We start from the raw sequence: 14,114 nt of genomic DNA, 5'->3' as shown, positions 1-14,114 counted from the left end.
CATAAAGGGCTCCTAAATATGACAATTGTTTTTGAAAAGCTGTGGGAAATAAAATTTATAATGGGCATCGAAATTAGAAAAAAATTGTCGCCCACCCGGATTTCGAAATACTTATGCGATTTGCTCGAACACGCCGCGGCTTGACGTACATCCGCTTGCTTTGAGAATCAGCCGAATACTGCCAGTACAGTTGAGGCGGGACACGAGGCGGTTCAGATACAGACGTCGGCTGTGAGAGCCCTTTGAGTTTTGCCGACGAAATTTTACTCGCGCGCTCGGACAAAATTTAAACTTCGATCACGAGTTATTTACCACAATGAAGTTAATAGTGTATGTGCTCAGTGATAGTAAATATCATCTAGTTTAAGTATTTGACACTAAATTAGTGATACTAATGTAGAATTTTTCGTAGGATTTTTCATTATGCTCAAAAGTAGATTCCGGACAGGGCACGGGAGTAGTAATTTGAGCCTTTAGGTATTTTTAAGTGTACTCTAAAAACCAATTAATCAGTGAATTCATATGGAACCCGGTGTGAAAGTGTGGCTTCTTTATGTAAAAAAAAAATGGTAAGTATTATTTGATGCTAACCCGCGATTTTCATCACGGACAGAAACAAAATCGTGTTCAGAAATTGACCCTTTAATATGTGCTCTATACCACCATGTCACGGCTCCATATAGCACCCTGGGTAGTATTATCGCCTTGTAGATCCAGTGGATCATTCCTGGCTTCAGTCCCCAGTTCTTTCCTATTGCCCTTTTGCATTGGAACAGTGTTCTTATAGCTTTAGCCGCCTGCTCCTTGATGTAAGTTTTGTACCTGAGTTTACTGTCTAAAGTAACGCCCAGATATTTCAACTCCTCCACCATGTCTAGTTCTATACCTTGTATCTTTATGGGTTTCATCTCCTTTATTCTTCTATTAGTGAATAGCACCAGCTTTTTTTTCGATGGATTGAGATCCAACCCTCTCTCTCTACACCATCTCAGTACCTGTCTGAGACTTCTTATCATTATATCTCTTATCGCAGTGACAACCATTCCTCTCTCTAACAGCACTCCATCATCAGAGTAAGCCTGCATGTACATGCCTCCTCTGTTGAGCTCTTTTACCATTGAGTTTAGAAGTGGGCACCACATCAGGGGGGACAGGCATCCCCCTTGTGGGAACCCTCTTCTTGGACTAATCGTCTTTGTTACTCCTCCCAGCTCCGCCGTAATGGATCTACCTTTTAGCATTTTCCCTATCCATTGCGCTATTGCCGGTCAGATGCCCTCACTCTTCAGACTTTCCTCCACGGCCTCGAAGGTTGCTGTGTCAAAAGCCCCCTCAACGCTCAGTCTGTCTTCTTGGGAATGGAAGCAAAAAGCAAATGACTGTTTCCAAACTGTTCTGACAACCCTACTGTGGCCAGAATATGATTGATACTGACATATATACTTACAGTTTACTTCTTATTCATTGAGAACAGCGACCATGGAGTCCTTGGAGTGGTTGGCACTAATTAAATACGAATATGCTTCTGCCAACAAACCGCTATGTGGTTTGGCAGAAGAATGTATTGTATCTAAATGTAAGTAAGCTTGTGAATAAACGCTTTATTTATTAATTTTTTTATTTTATACAAACGCGAGGCTCTGTGATAATTTTTTCCTAGGTCCCTTTTTTCACTGAACGACACATAAATAATAATATATGTACGCTTTTCTATCTTTATAATAGGATCTACAACAATAAACAATACATTTAATCGGTCTCCAGAGTGTGTACTTCGGATGTTGTCTATAACGATGCCGATGTCGGTAAAAAGATATTCACCGGCGCGAGACGGTATAAGTTTTTTTATGCAATTTTCTTTTAAAAAAGGTAAATAAAAGTTATGTTTTTAAAATCTGCATTAAATAGGCTTTATTGTCATATTTTTTGTATGTAGAAAAACCAGGCAGTTTAATTTTGACACCAAATAAAACATAAAAATTACACTTGAAAAATTAGATTATGTTTAATTTTTTTAAATTTTGTTCGACAAATTGCAATTTTTTAATAACAGAAATGAGTTCTAAGTTATTTATTTATCCGAAATTGATACCAAATATGACCTATTAGCTAAACGGGGCCTGTTAGATTTTTTAGAATGAAGCCGGGCGGAGCGGTTCTTTGACCCCCCCTCCCTGGCCCCAGAGGGGGGGGTCCTTCGGGCTACCGATCTAAATCGGCTTATTTTGATATAAGGAACTGCTGTGCCAAGTTTCATGCTTTAATCAAACAAAAAAATGTTGTTGCACTTAACATCCTCACTAATATCAGACGGTCAAAAAAAATTGCGTTCTCGCACACGACTCCATGGTTGTGTATGGTGTATGGATTTGCTCGCGAGACCGCAACTTACGCTTGGCCGCCTGGAGTGATTAAATTGGACAAATATATTAAATATCGTAATGTAACTCACCAAACTCTGACAACGAGCTGTTGTGCAGATGATACGCCGCCTGGTCAGGGTATAGGAAGTCGAAAACGCGGTGAGTGGCGCCATCTACGCCTTGGTGGTGGAGCACGTGATGTCTGTAAGCAAAGGTAAAGGATGTATCTTTAGAAGCTTTCCTTGGCTCTACAGGGCGTCCCACGGCTATGCCACATGGAGGGAAAGTACCCTAAATATTGTAGATGGAACATTTTACTGAAAGAAGACATTATTTTAATTTAAAAAACAATTTAAACTGCATACACAGATTTTTAAATAATTACATGGTTGAACCGGGAATCGAACCCGCCACACGAGAAAAAAAATCATCTGTAGCTTTATCATACCGATCGAAAGGCTTGATCATAAGGATTATTTTTTGCTAAAGAACATAGTGTCAGAAACAAAAGGAAGACCATGAATTTTAACATTTGATGTGAAATTTAGCGAAATAATCAAAAGAGTGCGGCTTTGTATTCAACAGAATGAGACTACATTTTGAGCATTTGATAAATTAGATGTATGTTCTTCTATTTAAGATGATACATATATTGAATAACGTTAGTTTGAAATATTATGTATGTATGTATAAAACTTATAATTAGATTGATTAATTTTGAATTAAAAATGTTAAAATTCATGGGCTTCCTTTTATTTCCGACACTATGTTATTTAGCAAAAAATAATCCTTATGATCAAGCCTTTCGATCGGTATGATAAAGCTACAGGGTGATTTTTTTTCTCGTGCGGCGGGTTCGATTCCCGGTTCAACCATGTAATTATTTAAAAATCTATGAATGCAGTTTAAATTGTTTTTTAAATTAAAATAATGTCTTCTTTCAGTAAAATATTCCATCTACAATATTTAGGGTACTCTCCCTCCATGTGGCATAGCCGTGGGACGCCCTGTATACAAGTGTACGGGTGCGAGATTGATTATAAGAAATGACAAAAATAATTGACCAGTCCTTGTGACGTGCAACCATATCCGCATACGAAATTGTGACACGATGATTGATGTGAGCGCCCAGAATAAAGGAATAAAGGTACTTCTTTGAATGTGGGTATACCTGTGTGCCATAGTGCCTCTCTCCACGTCTTCGCCGGTAAGGCGGACGTGAATTTGGTCTCGCAGCAGAGAACCATAAGCGAGCGCTTCTCCCATTGCCCAATCCGCTATACCTTCTTTCACCTGTCACACGTCAAACAAAATATCGTTTATTATCGTCACCTCAAAATTTGAAGCGTAATCTTTGTATTTTGAAATTGGAAAAAAAAAACAATTGAACAGGAACGTCTAGCACATCCGATCAACGAGATCCAATCCCAAGTACATTTTTTTGGGATTGAATCTCTTGGGAAACTTAGGGAGAGCAAGGAAAAGAAAAAGAAAAAACACTTCTTGAAACTCATTAGGCTTATGGAGATAGAAGTTTCTTATACTTGGCGTTGTGGACTCTAGCAAGCATAGAATGTAATAAAATTACCGCCCTAATAGTTTCTCATTAGACTATACCTGTTTCTCCCTGTTCTGCAGGATCCTGGCGATACCCTTGTGGAGCTCGAAGGCCCAAGGCTCAGGCGCTTTGCAGAAGTGGTTGGCTATCGAGTTGATAGACGTTTGACTGATCCCGGTCGGTAGGATCTGAATAAACCGAATAATATTGCTAATTATTAACAACTAGGTTGGTATATACTTAAATAATTTAAGAACAATTATTGTTCTTAACGGACTTCCATATTCTAAGTGTTGGAGCTGAAATACGAATTTCATTGTACCATCGAGTTTCGTCAGAATCGTGGTAAAATCGAAATTAAGTATAATTTTGTACATATATGCGTAGTGGTATAGTTTCTTGAATAGATAGCTCGAACAGCTAGCCTCGTCCTAACATGTCCTACAGCGCCGGAACAAGAACGGCTGTATCCTTCACCCATTTTCATGATAGCTGAAGTTATCCTTCAGCCGGTCTTAGCCGAGAGTGCAGGATATAAACGCGCTGTTAAAACCTTTTTAGGATCCACGGATTCAAAGAATCCGGTCCACGGCGTGTCGATCCAGTCCATGATGCTGAGCTTGGTGACCTTCTTGGCGAGTTCGAAGTGCTTGTTCAGCGTGTCGGTGTACTCCTTCTCCCAGCCCTTGATGTCCGCGTCCGACACTGTCCCTTCAGCCTTCAGTTTGTCACGGTACATCTGGTCCACTAGATTACGAATAGAAATTGTTAGAATTGAACCTTCTTTATAGCTTGTCACAGTATTGTTCTTGTTCTTGTGTATTTTTGTTGTTGTTGTTCAGTATTGTTGTTGTTGTTTGTTGTTCTTTCTGCAGCTTTGTTACAAGAAATCTTGTCTTTGATATATACTACTAATTATTAAATTCGATATGATCCCACTTTAAGTTTTTTACGTCTGTCTGTGTAGGTAGGTACCTAATCAATTTTTTGAGATTACGACGTCTTAAACTTTAGCCAATGGCCGTATTTGATGGTGATGATAAAAAAATTCGTTAGGGTGTCCTATTTTCACAGTTTTATCCATCTTTTTCTTGGTGGTTGCGTATACCTAGTATACCTACCCTTTGCCCTCGTTTTACTATTAGTAATGAGAGACCTCTTCCCTAATATAGTAACCTCTATAGCTAGCTTAGTGATTAACTTACCTGTCTTCATAGTCTTAATCTTCTTATACATGAACGGCTGCGTGTACATAGGTTCGTCCTCCTCGCTGTGTCCAAAGCGGCGGTAGCAGACCAGGTCGAGCACTATGTCCTTCTTGAACTTGCAGCGGTACTCAATGGCGATTCGAGCAGCTTTCACGACCGCCTCCGGGTCATCTCCGTTGACGTGGATGCAAGGTGCGTCAACGCATTTGGCGAGGTCTGCAAGGATATCAAAATATTAATGATTCTGTATTAAATCAGTTCCTGAAAGTTCTACGTTGAGATTAGGCCAGATGGTTAGAGCAGCACCCATTATCAGCTCCTTTGACTTTACGAGTATCACATCACCGTGCACTCTAGGTATAGAGTTAGATCAAGAGAAGTCTGCAGTGATTTTGATAGCCCATGCAGTGCAAGTGTTATTCATACGTCATAATTTCATAGAGTCTGTGCGGAAAGAGAAGAGTAGTGAAATGTTTGAGCCCATTTCATTCTACGACTCTTCTCTTTCCGCACAGACTAGATGTTTGACGTTTAGAGACTTGCACTGCGTGCATCAGAATCGCTGCAGATTTTTCTTGGTCTAACTCAATCTTCTTTCTTCTTCCGGCTTTCTCAATGCTGATCCAATTTTTCTGTTTAGTAATATTTTGGATTTTATCATCCAGCTGTTGAACCTCAGTGGACCTTATAGGTACCTGAGCAGTAAGGCGAGCTCCTCGAGAATCGCGGCTCGGTGGTGTACCCGATCTGGTTGTTGCACACGATGTGTATGCAGCCGTAGGTAGTGAAGCCGGGCAGGTTGGTCTGATGCATCGTCTCGTACACCACGCCCTGGCCCGCAAAGGCTGCGTCACCATGCATTATGATCGCCATCGCCTGGTGGAGAGATTAAGACCAAGGTTAGGATGGGAACCAGTACTCCAGGACAGAAAGAAAACACTTGATGAAATCTTTAAAAGTTAAAATGTGCGCCATTCTAATATAGGTACCTAATCTTATATTCGTAGATGTAATGTAACAAACAACACGGAAAAAATGCTGATTTTTCATGTGGGCGTGCGTCTAGATAACTTTATTACTTCGTCTATTATTTTAGACCTAGCGAAGGTGCTTAGGTTTTGTAAGGACGTGTCTTAACACGTTGGCTGCTATTAGCATCACCGTACCGGTGGGATCACGTAATATTTTCTGTGTGGCCATGATCATCACCGGTGCATGGGATCAAAAGCTTATTTAAGTTTCTATTGGGCGTGAGAGCAATTGTAGGTGGCAGTCATCGTGTTAATTTTGACTCTTAGTTAACCAGACGAATTGTGTAAAAAACTATTTAGATATTTGCCGAAGTCCTAACCTTATCCCCATTAGAGTCTCCCTTCCAGAACTGCTCTGCCTTGGTCTTCCCGGCTACCACGGGCCCGACCACCTCCAAATGGGAGGGGTTAGCACTCATGGACACCTTGATGTACTTGTTTGTTCGCCGGATGAAGCGATGGATGTATGTGCCCAAGTGGTACTTGATGTCGCCGGATCCCTACAAGAAAGATTTTGCTTTCTTGTAAAACCGGAGACAAATATTTTAACGTTTTGTATCTTAAAGAAGAAGGCTTCAGAAAATCCGAATTAGAATTTTGTCCCTATGTTGACAATGCAGCTGATTTTATTATCACAATTACAACAATATGGCCGTGCCATGCTGTCCATTGGCACGCCGAGGAACATATGTAAGAAAATTTGGGCTTTTCTAACCGGTTCTTTTGGTTCCATGGGTTTGAACTGCGCAAAGATATCCGTCAACTGTTTTCGACAAACATTCACCAGCATGTTCAATCGTCCTGCAATCGGAGAAATAGGAAACGAAGGAATAAGTATTTAGGACATATTAATGTTTATCATTTGTCTTCGGAGGATTTTTGAGTTCTTCAGACTCATATCCCACAAATCCGACTAAAAAACTTATTGTCACCGAAAACTTTAAAGTCGACAAGAAAAGAACCCAATACGTTGGACTGGTCCGCACCACACTCAACTTTACAGCTGGCGAATTGGTTCATGCTGCCGAGAACCGATATAAATGGAGATACAATGTACAATTATACAGAACAGGAGATATCGATGCCCTGATGGGTCAGTATTGGAGTATCGACGCAAGCAAGAGGAGGAGAAGAAAGTATTTTTAATAGTTGGGAAGTGGGATGGTGAATAGCTCAGGGCATGCTCGTAGCCTCGTACCTCTGTGCTGCATCCCAATGATGATGGACTCCACGCCAAGCCTAGTGCTGGTGTCTACGATCTCTTCCAGCATCGCGATCATGCTTTCGCCTCCTTCTAAACCGAAACGTTTTTCAGCCGGCCATTTTGTTGCGAAGTATTTTTCTAAGCTGTAAAAACAATTGAAATTAAATTATGTTTCTTATGCGTATAATTTTTTCGTAAACAACCAAGCTTTACATCGTAAGGCATCGTAAACGATTACGTTAGTAGAACTAGAACTGGTATAAATGGATTCGTTATATACAATTTCCGGTCTCATATTTAATTCCCCATTCCATAAAAGACGATACTTTTGCCGAAATTGTTAGTTGAAAGTACCCTCAAAAATACTATAAAAATGTATACTTAGTCATGTTTAAAAAACACATGCATTTTACTTTCCTCGTAATTATTCGAAATGAAAAGTAGAGTGTTTAACTCCGGTGGAAGGCATCATTTCAGCCTCGGACTATTGGCCATCAAACTACCTCGGCAGAAATGAGTGCCTTTCATCCCTTGGTTAACAATCTATTACTACTGACGCCAACTACGTAGTTAGTTAGACCAGGATACCTACGTATACTTAGATATACTAGGTAGGCCAGGGAAGCGCGGCGCATGTCGTCCATTAGATATAGACGAAGGACCACCACAAGGGATCGGTTGCGTTGCGAGAGGTCTGCTCTTAGAGCTCATTTAGTTGGCGCGCAAATTCGCATGCAATTTTAGTTACATTGCGGACCATAAGGTTACAACAATTCAGCCAACCGATCAAATAACGCAATGTAATGAAACTCGCATGTGAGTTCTCGCACCGTCAAAAGGCTGATTTAGACGGCGCGCGAACTCGCATGCGATTATAGTTACATTGCGGACTGTTAGTTACGTCGTCCAATTCAACCGACCAATCAAAACCCGCAATGGTATAAAACTCGCATGCGAGTTCTCGCAGCGTCTAAATCAGCCCTAAATGAGCCCTTATGCCGGCTACACACGTTAACTATAAATCGTAGCGATTAAACTGTGCAGTCCGATTTGCGGAGTTTTATCTACCGTGTGTACCTATGACAAATCGTTGTCGATTATCGTAACGATTTGTCATACACACAGTAGATAAAACTGCGCAAATCGGACTGCACAGATTAATCGCTACGATTTATAGTTAACATGTGTAGCCGGGGTTAGTGGTAATCGATGGTTGAGGCTCGTTCAGTATTATACTTTCGTGGCTCATAAACATGTTTTCTTACAACACAGCCTTAGTAAGCCTCCTCATGATCAGTCGTTTCTCCTCGATCGTATGGTCGTAGGAGCCGGGCTTCTCTATCCTGTCGCGTATGAACTGCACCGCGTCCACGTCATACAGGTGCATGTACTCGATGCCCAGCGAGCCGCAATACACGTGTTCCAACCTGTTTATTATTTCTCTGAAACAACATTACCATCAATCATATTATCATTATTATACCACAGATCTGAAGTGACGTTTTTAATAATCGTATATATGATCGAGGCGAGAAACTCGCACCATCTAAATAGGCTTTAAATAATGCAAAAGAGAAGTCATCACGTAATAGGTATTTGAATATTTCATTGAGTGGGGGAAAAAGGTGTCCTACAAATGTGATGTGATTTACGCTTTAATATATCATGTCATACGCTAGTTCAGCAAGTTCATAGCAAAGGGGGCAAGGTACCCATCACTTACATTGAATTAGGAGAATTAATTAAAAAATACCCTAACACAATTAGGTTGCGTTGTTTCATCACAGAGTTCCTATGGCCACCTCCTGTCTCCATCATCAGATCACCTCGATGGTACCATAATATTGCATTGTCATCCGATTTATACATGCATGCAAAATTTCAGCTCAATCGGAAACCGGGAAGTGGATCAAATTTAACTTGCAAGATTTGATTACAGACAGACAGACAGACAACGGTCAGGTAAAACTAAATAAAAACTCGTAAAAAAAAATACCTCAACGTTAACGACTGCTCAGTTCCGCCGATGGAGGTTCTTTCTGGGAGCTCAAACTGCATGTCCATATGTTCATCTTCTGAAATAAAAAATAAGCAGGAGCGATCCCCACGGACGGTCCGCGTGACACTAAAACCAGCCCAAAACTCATTTGGGTCGCTGCTCCATAAATGTATATAAATAAGTAAAGCCACAGACTAAATAATAGTACTAGGTACAGAAGACTCACTCTCTAACGCTAGGTGGCGACATATGGCAAACCCCAAAATTGGGGTCGAATGGATGAACTTTTAGCTACGAAATCGCGGAGTGAGCCACGCCTGGTATAGCATAACAGAATAAACATTAAGTTTGTAATTTCGATTCTTACTTAGACTGGTACCCAGTTCGCGCGCCACGATAGGGCTATTCAAACCCGAGGTGTCCCTCCCAGCTGATCTAAACTTGTAAATCATTTGCGCAGGTATCATCAGGCTGAGAGGATCCACTTTCGCTAGGAGATGGCCGCGTGCCTGTTACAATAAATATGAATCAAAATATGTAACTCTAGAGGGCCTACCGCGAATCACTTTCAACATGTTGTCTCTCTGTCACACTTGTAAATTCGTACGTAAGTGTGACAGGGATTTTACATAGCGCTGACTCGACGCCGACGCTAAAAAGACGCTAGTGTGGGTTGGCCCGTAGGGCGTTGGGGAGACGCGAGAGTGGTTGAAAGAAGAAAGAACTATATTTTCGTAGGACACTTTCTGCGGACATGCTGCTGAGAGGGACATGGAAATAACATATGTAACCTCTGTCCCTCTCAGCAGAAAGTGTTGGGTGAAAAGTCGGATGTAATAACCCCTAAAATTTATCCTAAGTTTTCGTATATCTGTATCAATGTTAGGGCTTAGACTAAAGTTCTATTAACAGTCGAAACTTAATAGCAGCTTTTTGTCCGTTTCTTAAGCGATAAGTATAAGCCAAGCCGAGGGCATCCGGGAAAACGAAATTTCTTAATCTGTCTCTCTATCGCTCTTGTATGTTCGAGCGATAGAGAGGCAGATAAAGTGTCTGTCTGTGCGCGGTTGCTGACATTGACGCGCGCCTGTCTATTGGCGTTCTATATAATGGTGGATTTTATGCCTCACGCATCGCTCTATTTCCACACTCAGCTCTAGTGGAAACTTACCCTAAACCCTAAAACCGTGCATTTTTGTTTTCTCGTATCCTGATTTTCTATATTGAGAAATAAAAGTAAAGAGTTTCATAAAATTTGCATTAATTAGCACTTTGGAATATAATTGGTCCTTCGAACCGGATATACCTAGATCCCATATTTGTAAATTATACGAAATATGTCCGGTTTATGGCTTTGTATAATATTCGTAGGCATTTTTCTATCTTGTAAAAATCGGAATGCTTACCTGGTAGCTACGTATGAGTTGCTGAACCGCTAAATGCAACTTAATTTTCTTCTTCGTTTCTGCCTCGCTCTTCGCACTAGAAGAAGTATCATCTTTTCTCCCTGTTAGGTAAAGAATGGATATTCACAATCAAATTGGTGCCTTAAATAGTCATTAAATAATAAATACTTCGGGCTCGGACTGTTTAATAAAATATAGGAGTACAATAAGTATAATTTATACTTACCCAATACCGTCTATACCATAAGGGCACACGAGCCCGTGCCCAGGGCCCCAATCCTCAGGGCCCCGAAGAACAGATAGTAACAGTATATTTGATTACCCAGAATAATTCTAATTTATTTTCTTTACCAACTTTCCGAAAGGGCCCCAAATTCTTATGTACCCATGGGTAGTTTAAGACGGCTCTGTACTTACTGACAGTCGTTGGACTGAAGTCATTCTCGAACTCCTCTATCTTGAGCTGGGGTCCCGATACGCTGTCGTAAAAGTTGTCCCAGGACTGCGGATATTGTCAAAACTTGTATAAATGAGTGTGGTATCTATATCTAATCAGTGGCGGATTTGCAGTCTTTGGCCTTAGGGCAAATCCGCCACTGTATCTAATTATGAGGAAGAAAATTTTAATAAGGCTAAGTAGTAATAATTATTTAGCCTGTTAACTGTTAAGATTAAATGGATTTACAAAGGTATCGGCTTATTAACATAACTGAGAAAGACGCTAGCTACTATACTTTATTCCATCATAATCCATTGATATAAATCGCAAAAGCCATATTAGTACATAACATAAGCGAATACGTTAAAACTCAAACTTTGTCATGCTGTTTAAGATTGCAGAGCGTTCCAAAGACACAATCATGGTTTAACTTACAGAATCTATGCTTCCTTTAGTCTTCGCCCAATCCAAGTATTGGGCCTCCAAAAAATTGGCATTCGATCCACTAAGAAACGACTCCGCATTTTGGGAATACTTAGCAAATCTCGGTGGACTCCAATACTACAAACAATGAATAATTAAAGAACTAAATCACCACTGAAGTCATGCAGGCAGAGCTTGCTTAGATCGACTAAGCCGATTACTTATTTGGTTCTGTATACTAAGGTAGAAGTACTAGTGCTCGACGCTGCACGCTGGTTAAATATGAACGGGGAAGAGCGCAGATGTTTCTGTACCTATTTAAATTTAATCCTTGGCACTTTGACATAAAGTGCCCATGTCGAATACTAGTGCAGCGTCGAGCACTATAGTACTTCTACCTTACCTACACACTACGCTGACGGCAAAATGTAAAAGGGCTATTTTGAATAATAAGGGCTACTTTATTAAACGAAACGCGAATGCTTCTCGTCTGCAGTGGCAGATTTGCAGTCTTGGCCGCCCTAGGCCACAGGCCCTGTAGTAAGTAGACACTATTAGCCGCCCCTTTCTCAGCACCCATCATTAGAGCGTGCCGTCTCTAATATCTGACCGCCCTACGCCTTGGGCAAATCCGCCACTGCTCAAAGTCAGTGGACTTAAGCTCGGTTTTCCTAGGATAGTGGTGCCGTCATATAGCGGCCGTCTCCATCGTAGGAAACCAGAACCAGAGCATTAATGGCTTTCATTGCAGGGGGAAAGTTTCTAGTCTAGTAGCTAGTAGATGGCTATGACAAAATATATTTAATAAATAAGAATTGCCTTACCATAGGTTGATTGCGTTTAAAAGCTTTATGCGTAGCATACAGGGCAATCGAAGGACGAGATAAAACTACCAAAGACATCGTTAATTAAAATATTTAGAAAAGATAGGTCGTTTAATTGATATATTTTTGATTTTGATTGCGTTAAAATTGTAAATATAACTATTTTAAAATAAATAAATCTAAAATGTGGTTTTATGTTGTTGGTTCTGACATATTAATGACGTTGTAAAATATAGAGCAATAATTCTATCATTTATGTGGCCAGTGTTTTGAGTTATTAGTTTAGAATAAGTATAGAAGAAGTTTAGAGTTTAAGAAAAATAATTATATTATAGTATTTTGGTCAACTCATGAATTCATCGCTACACAGGATTTTAAAGAATCGCATCGTGTTAAAACTCTGAAGATCGTTTCATCGCGGCGCACGGATAATATAATTAATAGACACGTAGCGCACCGCAGAGTAACAATTAGATTATGCGTGCGCAGTGTGCGCCGCACACAGTGGCTTTTCTTTCCTTGGTTAGTTCAGCTAAAATTAAATGTAGGTATTTTCGTGCTTAACCCCTATCTTTTAAGAGGGGGCTTATGCTAAATTTGAAATATTTATGTTTAATTTTTTCACGTTCTAATCACGGGTAAATGCCCCTCCCACGCACGCCTAGCTCAAGCGTTCGTCCAGTTAGTTATGTAGAAATTGTTATCTGCCTCTCAATCGCTCTTGCATATTCGATCGAGCTATCCTCGTGCCGCCCAATGTACATTAGGAAGTACACTCGGTTTCAATGGAATGTCAACCTTAATTAAAAACAAAGTAAGTAGCATTTCATTTATCTCGTAAAAATTTCGAACAAATGAAATTCAACCCAATTGTAAATACAACAAGATTCTAACTTCCTTGGCAATAATTTTATATGGTGGGCGGCACGAGGCTATAGAAAGTTGAATAACGTCGAGATAGCCCTCAGGTGCCCTCAGGTCATACAGCGCGAAACGTCTGTTTAAAAGCACAAGTAAAGTGTTCAAGGACAAGTAATACTAATAAGACAAACATTTATATTAAAACTAATAGTTTATTGATTCAATCAACAAGTATAACACAAAAATTAATATAATTTCTCACAGCAATGTCTAGAGTCTGTGCGGCAAGAGAAGAGTAGTGGAAATAGTGGAATGTAAGGGAGCTCTTACATTTTACGACTTTTCTCTTTACGCACAGACACTATAGGTACGATATTAGGGAAACAAATCACAGATTACAAACGGGATTTAAAAGAGGTTTACAAAAATATACAGTGTAATAAATAATGTTATATTATTTGTAATTTGTAAAATACCTACATTGAATATAGGTACAATAATATTTTAATATGTCTCTAGGAAAATATGAAGAAAAATTCTAATTCAACGCTAAAATTAACAATGTAGTCAAATGCGCCTTAAATATTTAACAAATTGATTTGTTCTTACAAAATACATAACGGAATGTTCGCTTACAAGCTACTTACAAAATAGTAAAGTCAGCTTTAAACGTGGCCAAATTTAGCATGCTAAAATTAGATAGTCTTACCGTTTATAAATATGTCATGGCTTATGCCCATTTGCACCATCCCACTAACCCGGGGTTAAGCAGTTAAACTGTTAACCTAGTGTCAAATT

General features: G+C 39.9%; 1 protein-coding gene across 1 annotated transcript in view; it reads right to left on the bottom strand.

Moving 5' to 3' along the window:
* The window catches only part of LOC134665494 (2-oxoglutarate dehydrogenase complex component E1-like), a 41,378-nt gene extending 28,845 nt beyond the window's left edge, over positions 1-12,533 (bottom strand). The window contains exons 1-16 of the mRNA XM_063522469.1: positions 12,525-12,533; positions 11,644-11,769; positions 11,187-11,271; positions 10,770-10,870; positions 9,731-9,872; positions 9,361-9,439; positions 8,630-8,806; positions 7,359-7,507; positions 6,876-6,961; positions 6,481-6,660; positions 5,825-6,005; positions 5,127-5,345; positions 4,475-4,668; positions 3,981-4,109; positions 3,535-3,656; positions 2,453-2,565 (exon numbers count right to left, since the gene is read on the bottom strand). Of these exons, the coding sequence (XP_063378539.1) occupies positions 2,453-2,565; positions 3,535-3,656; positions 3,981-4,109; positions 4,475-4,668; positions 5,127-5,345; positions 5,825-6,005; positions 6,481-6,660; positions 6,876-6,961; positions 7,359-7,507; positions 8,630-8,806; positions 9,361-9,439; positions 9,731-9,872; positions 10,770-10,870; positions 11,187-11,271; positions 11,644-11,769; positions 12,525-12,533 (2,092 nt within the window). The remainder of the gene's footprint in view (positions 1-2,452; positions 2,566-3,534; positions 3,657-3,980; positions 4,110-4,474; positions 4,669-5,126; positions 5,346-5,824; positions 6,006-6,480; positions 6,661-6,875; positions 6,962-7,358; positions 7,508-8,629; positions 8,807-9,360; positions 9,440-9,730; positions 9,873-10,769; positions 10,871-11,186; positions 11,272-11,643; positions 11,770-12,524) is intronic.
* Positions 12,534-14,114: the final 1,581 nt, after the last annotated feature.

Source organism: Cydia fagiglandana, chromosome 6 (genome assembly GCF_963556715.1).
Source record: "Cydia fagiglandana chromosome 6, ilCydFagi1.1, whole genome shotgun sequence".
Taxonomy (NCBI): domain Eukaryota; kingdom Metazoa; phylum Arthropoda; class Insecta; order Lepidoptera; family Tortricidae; genus Cydia; species Cydia fagiglandana.
Note: the sequence above shows the minus strand (reverse complement) of the source record. Positions and strands in the feature narration are given on the sequence as shown.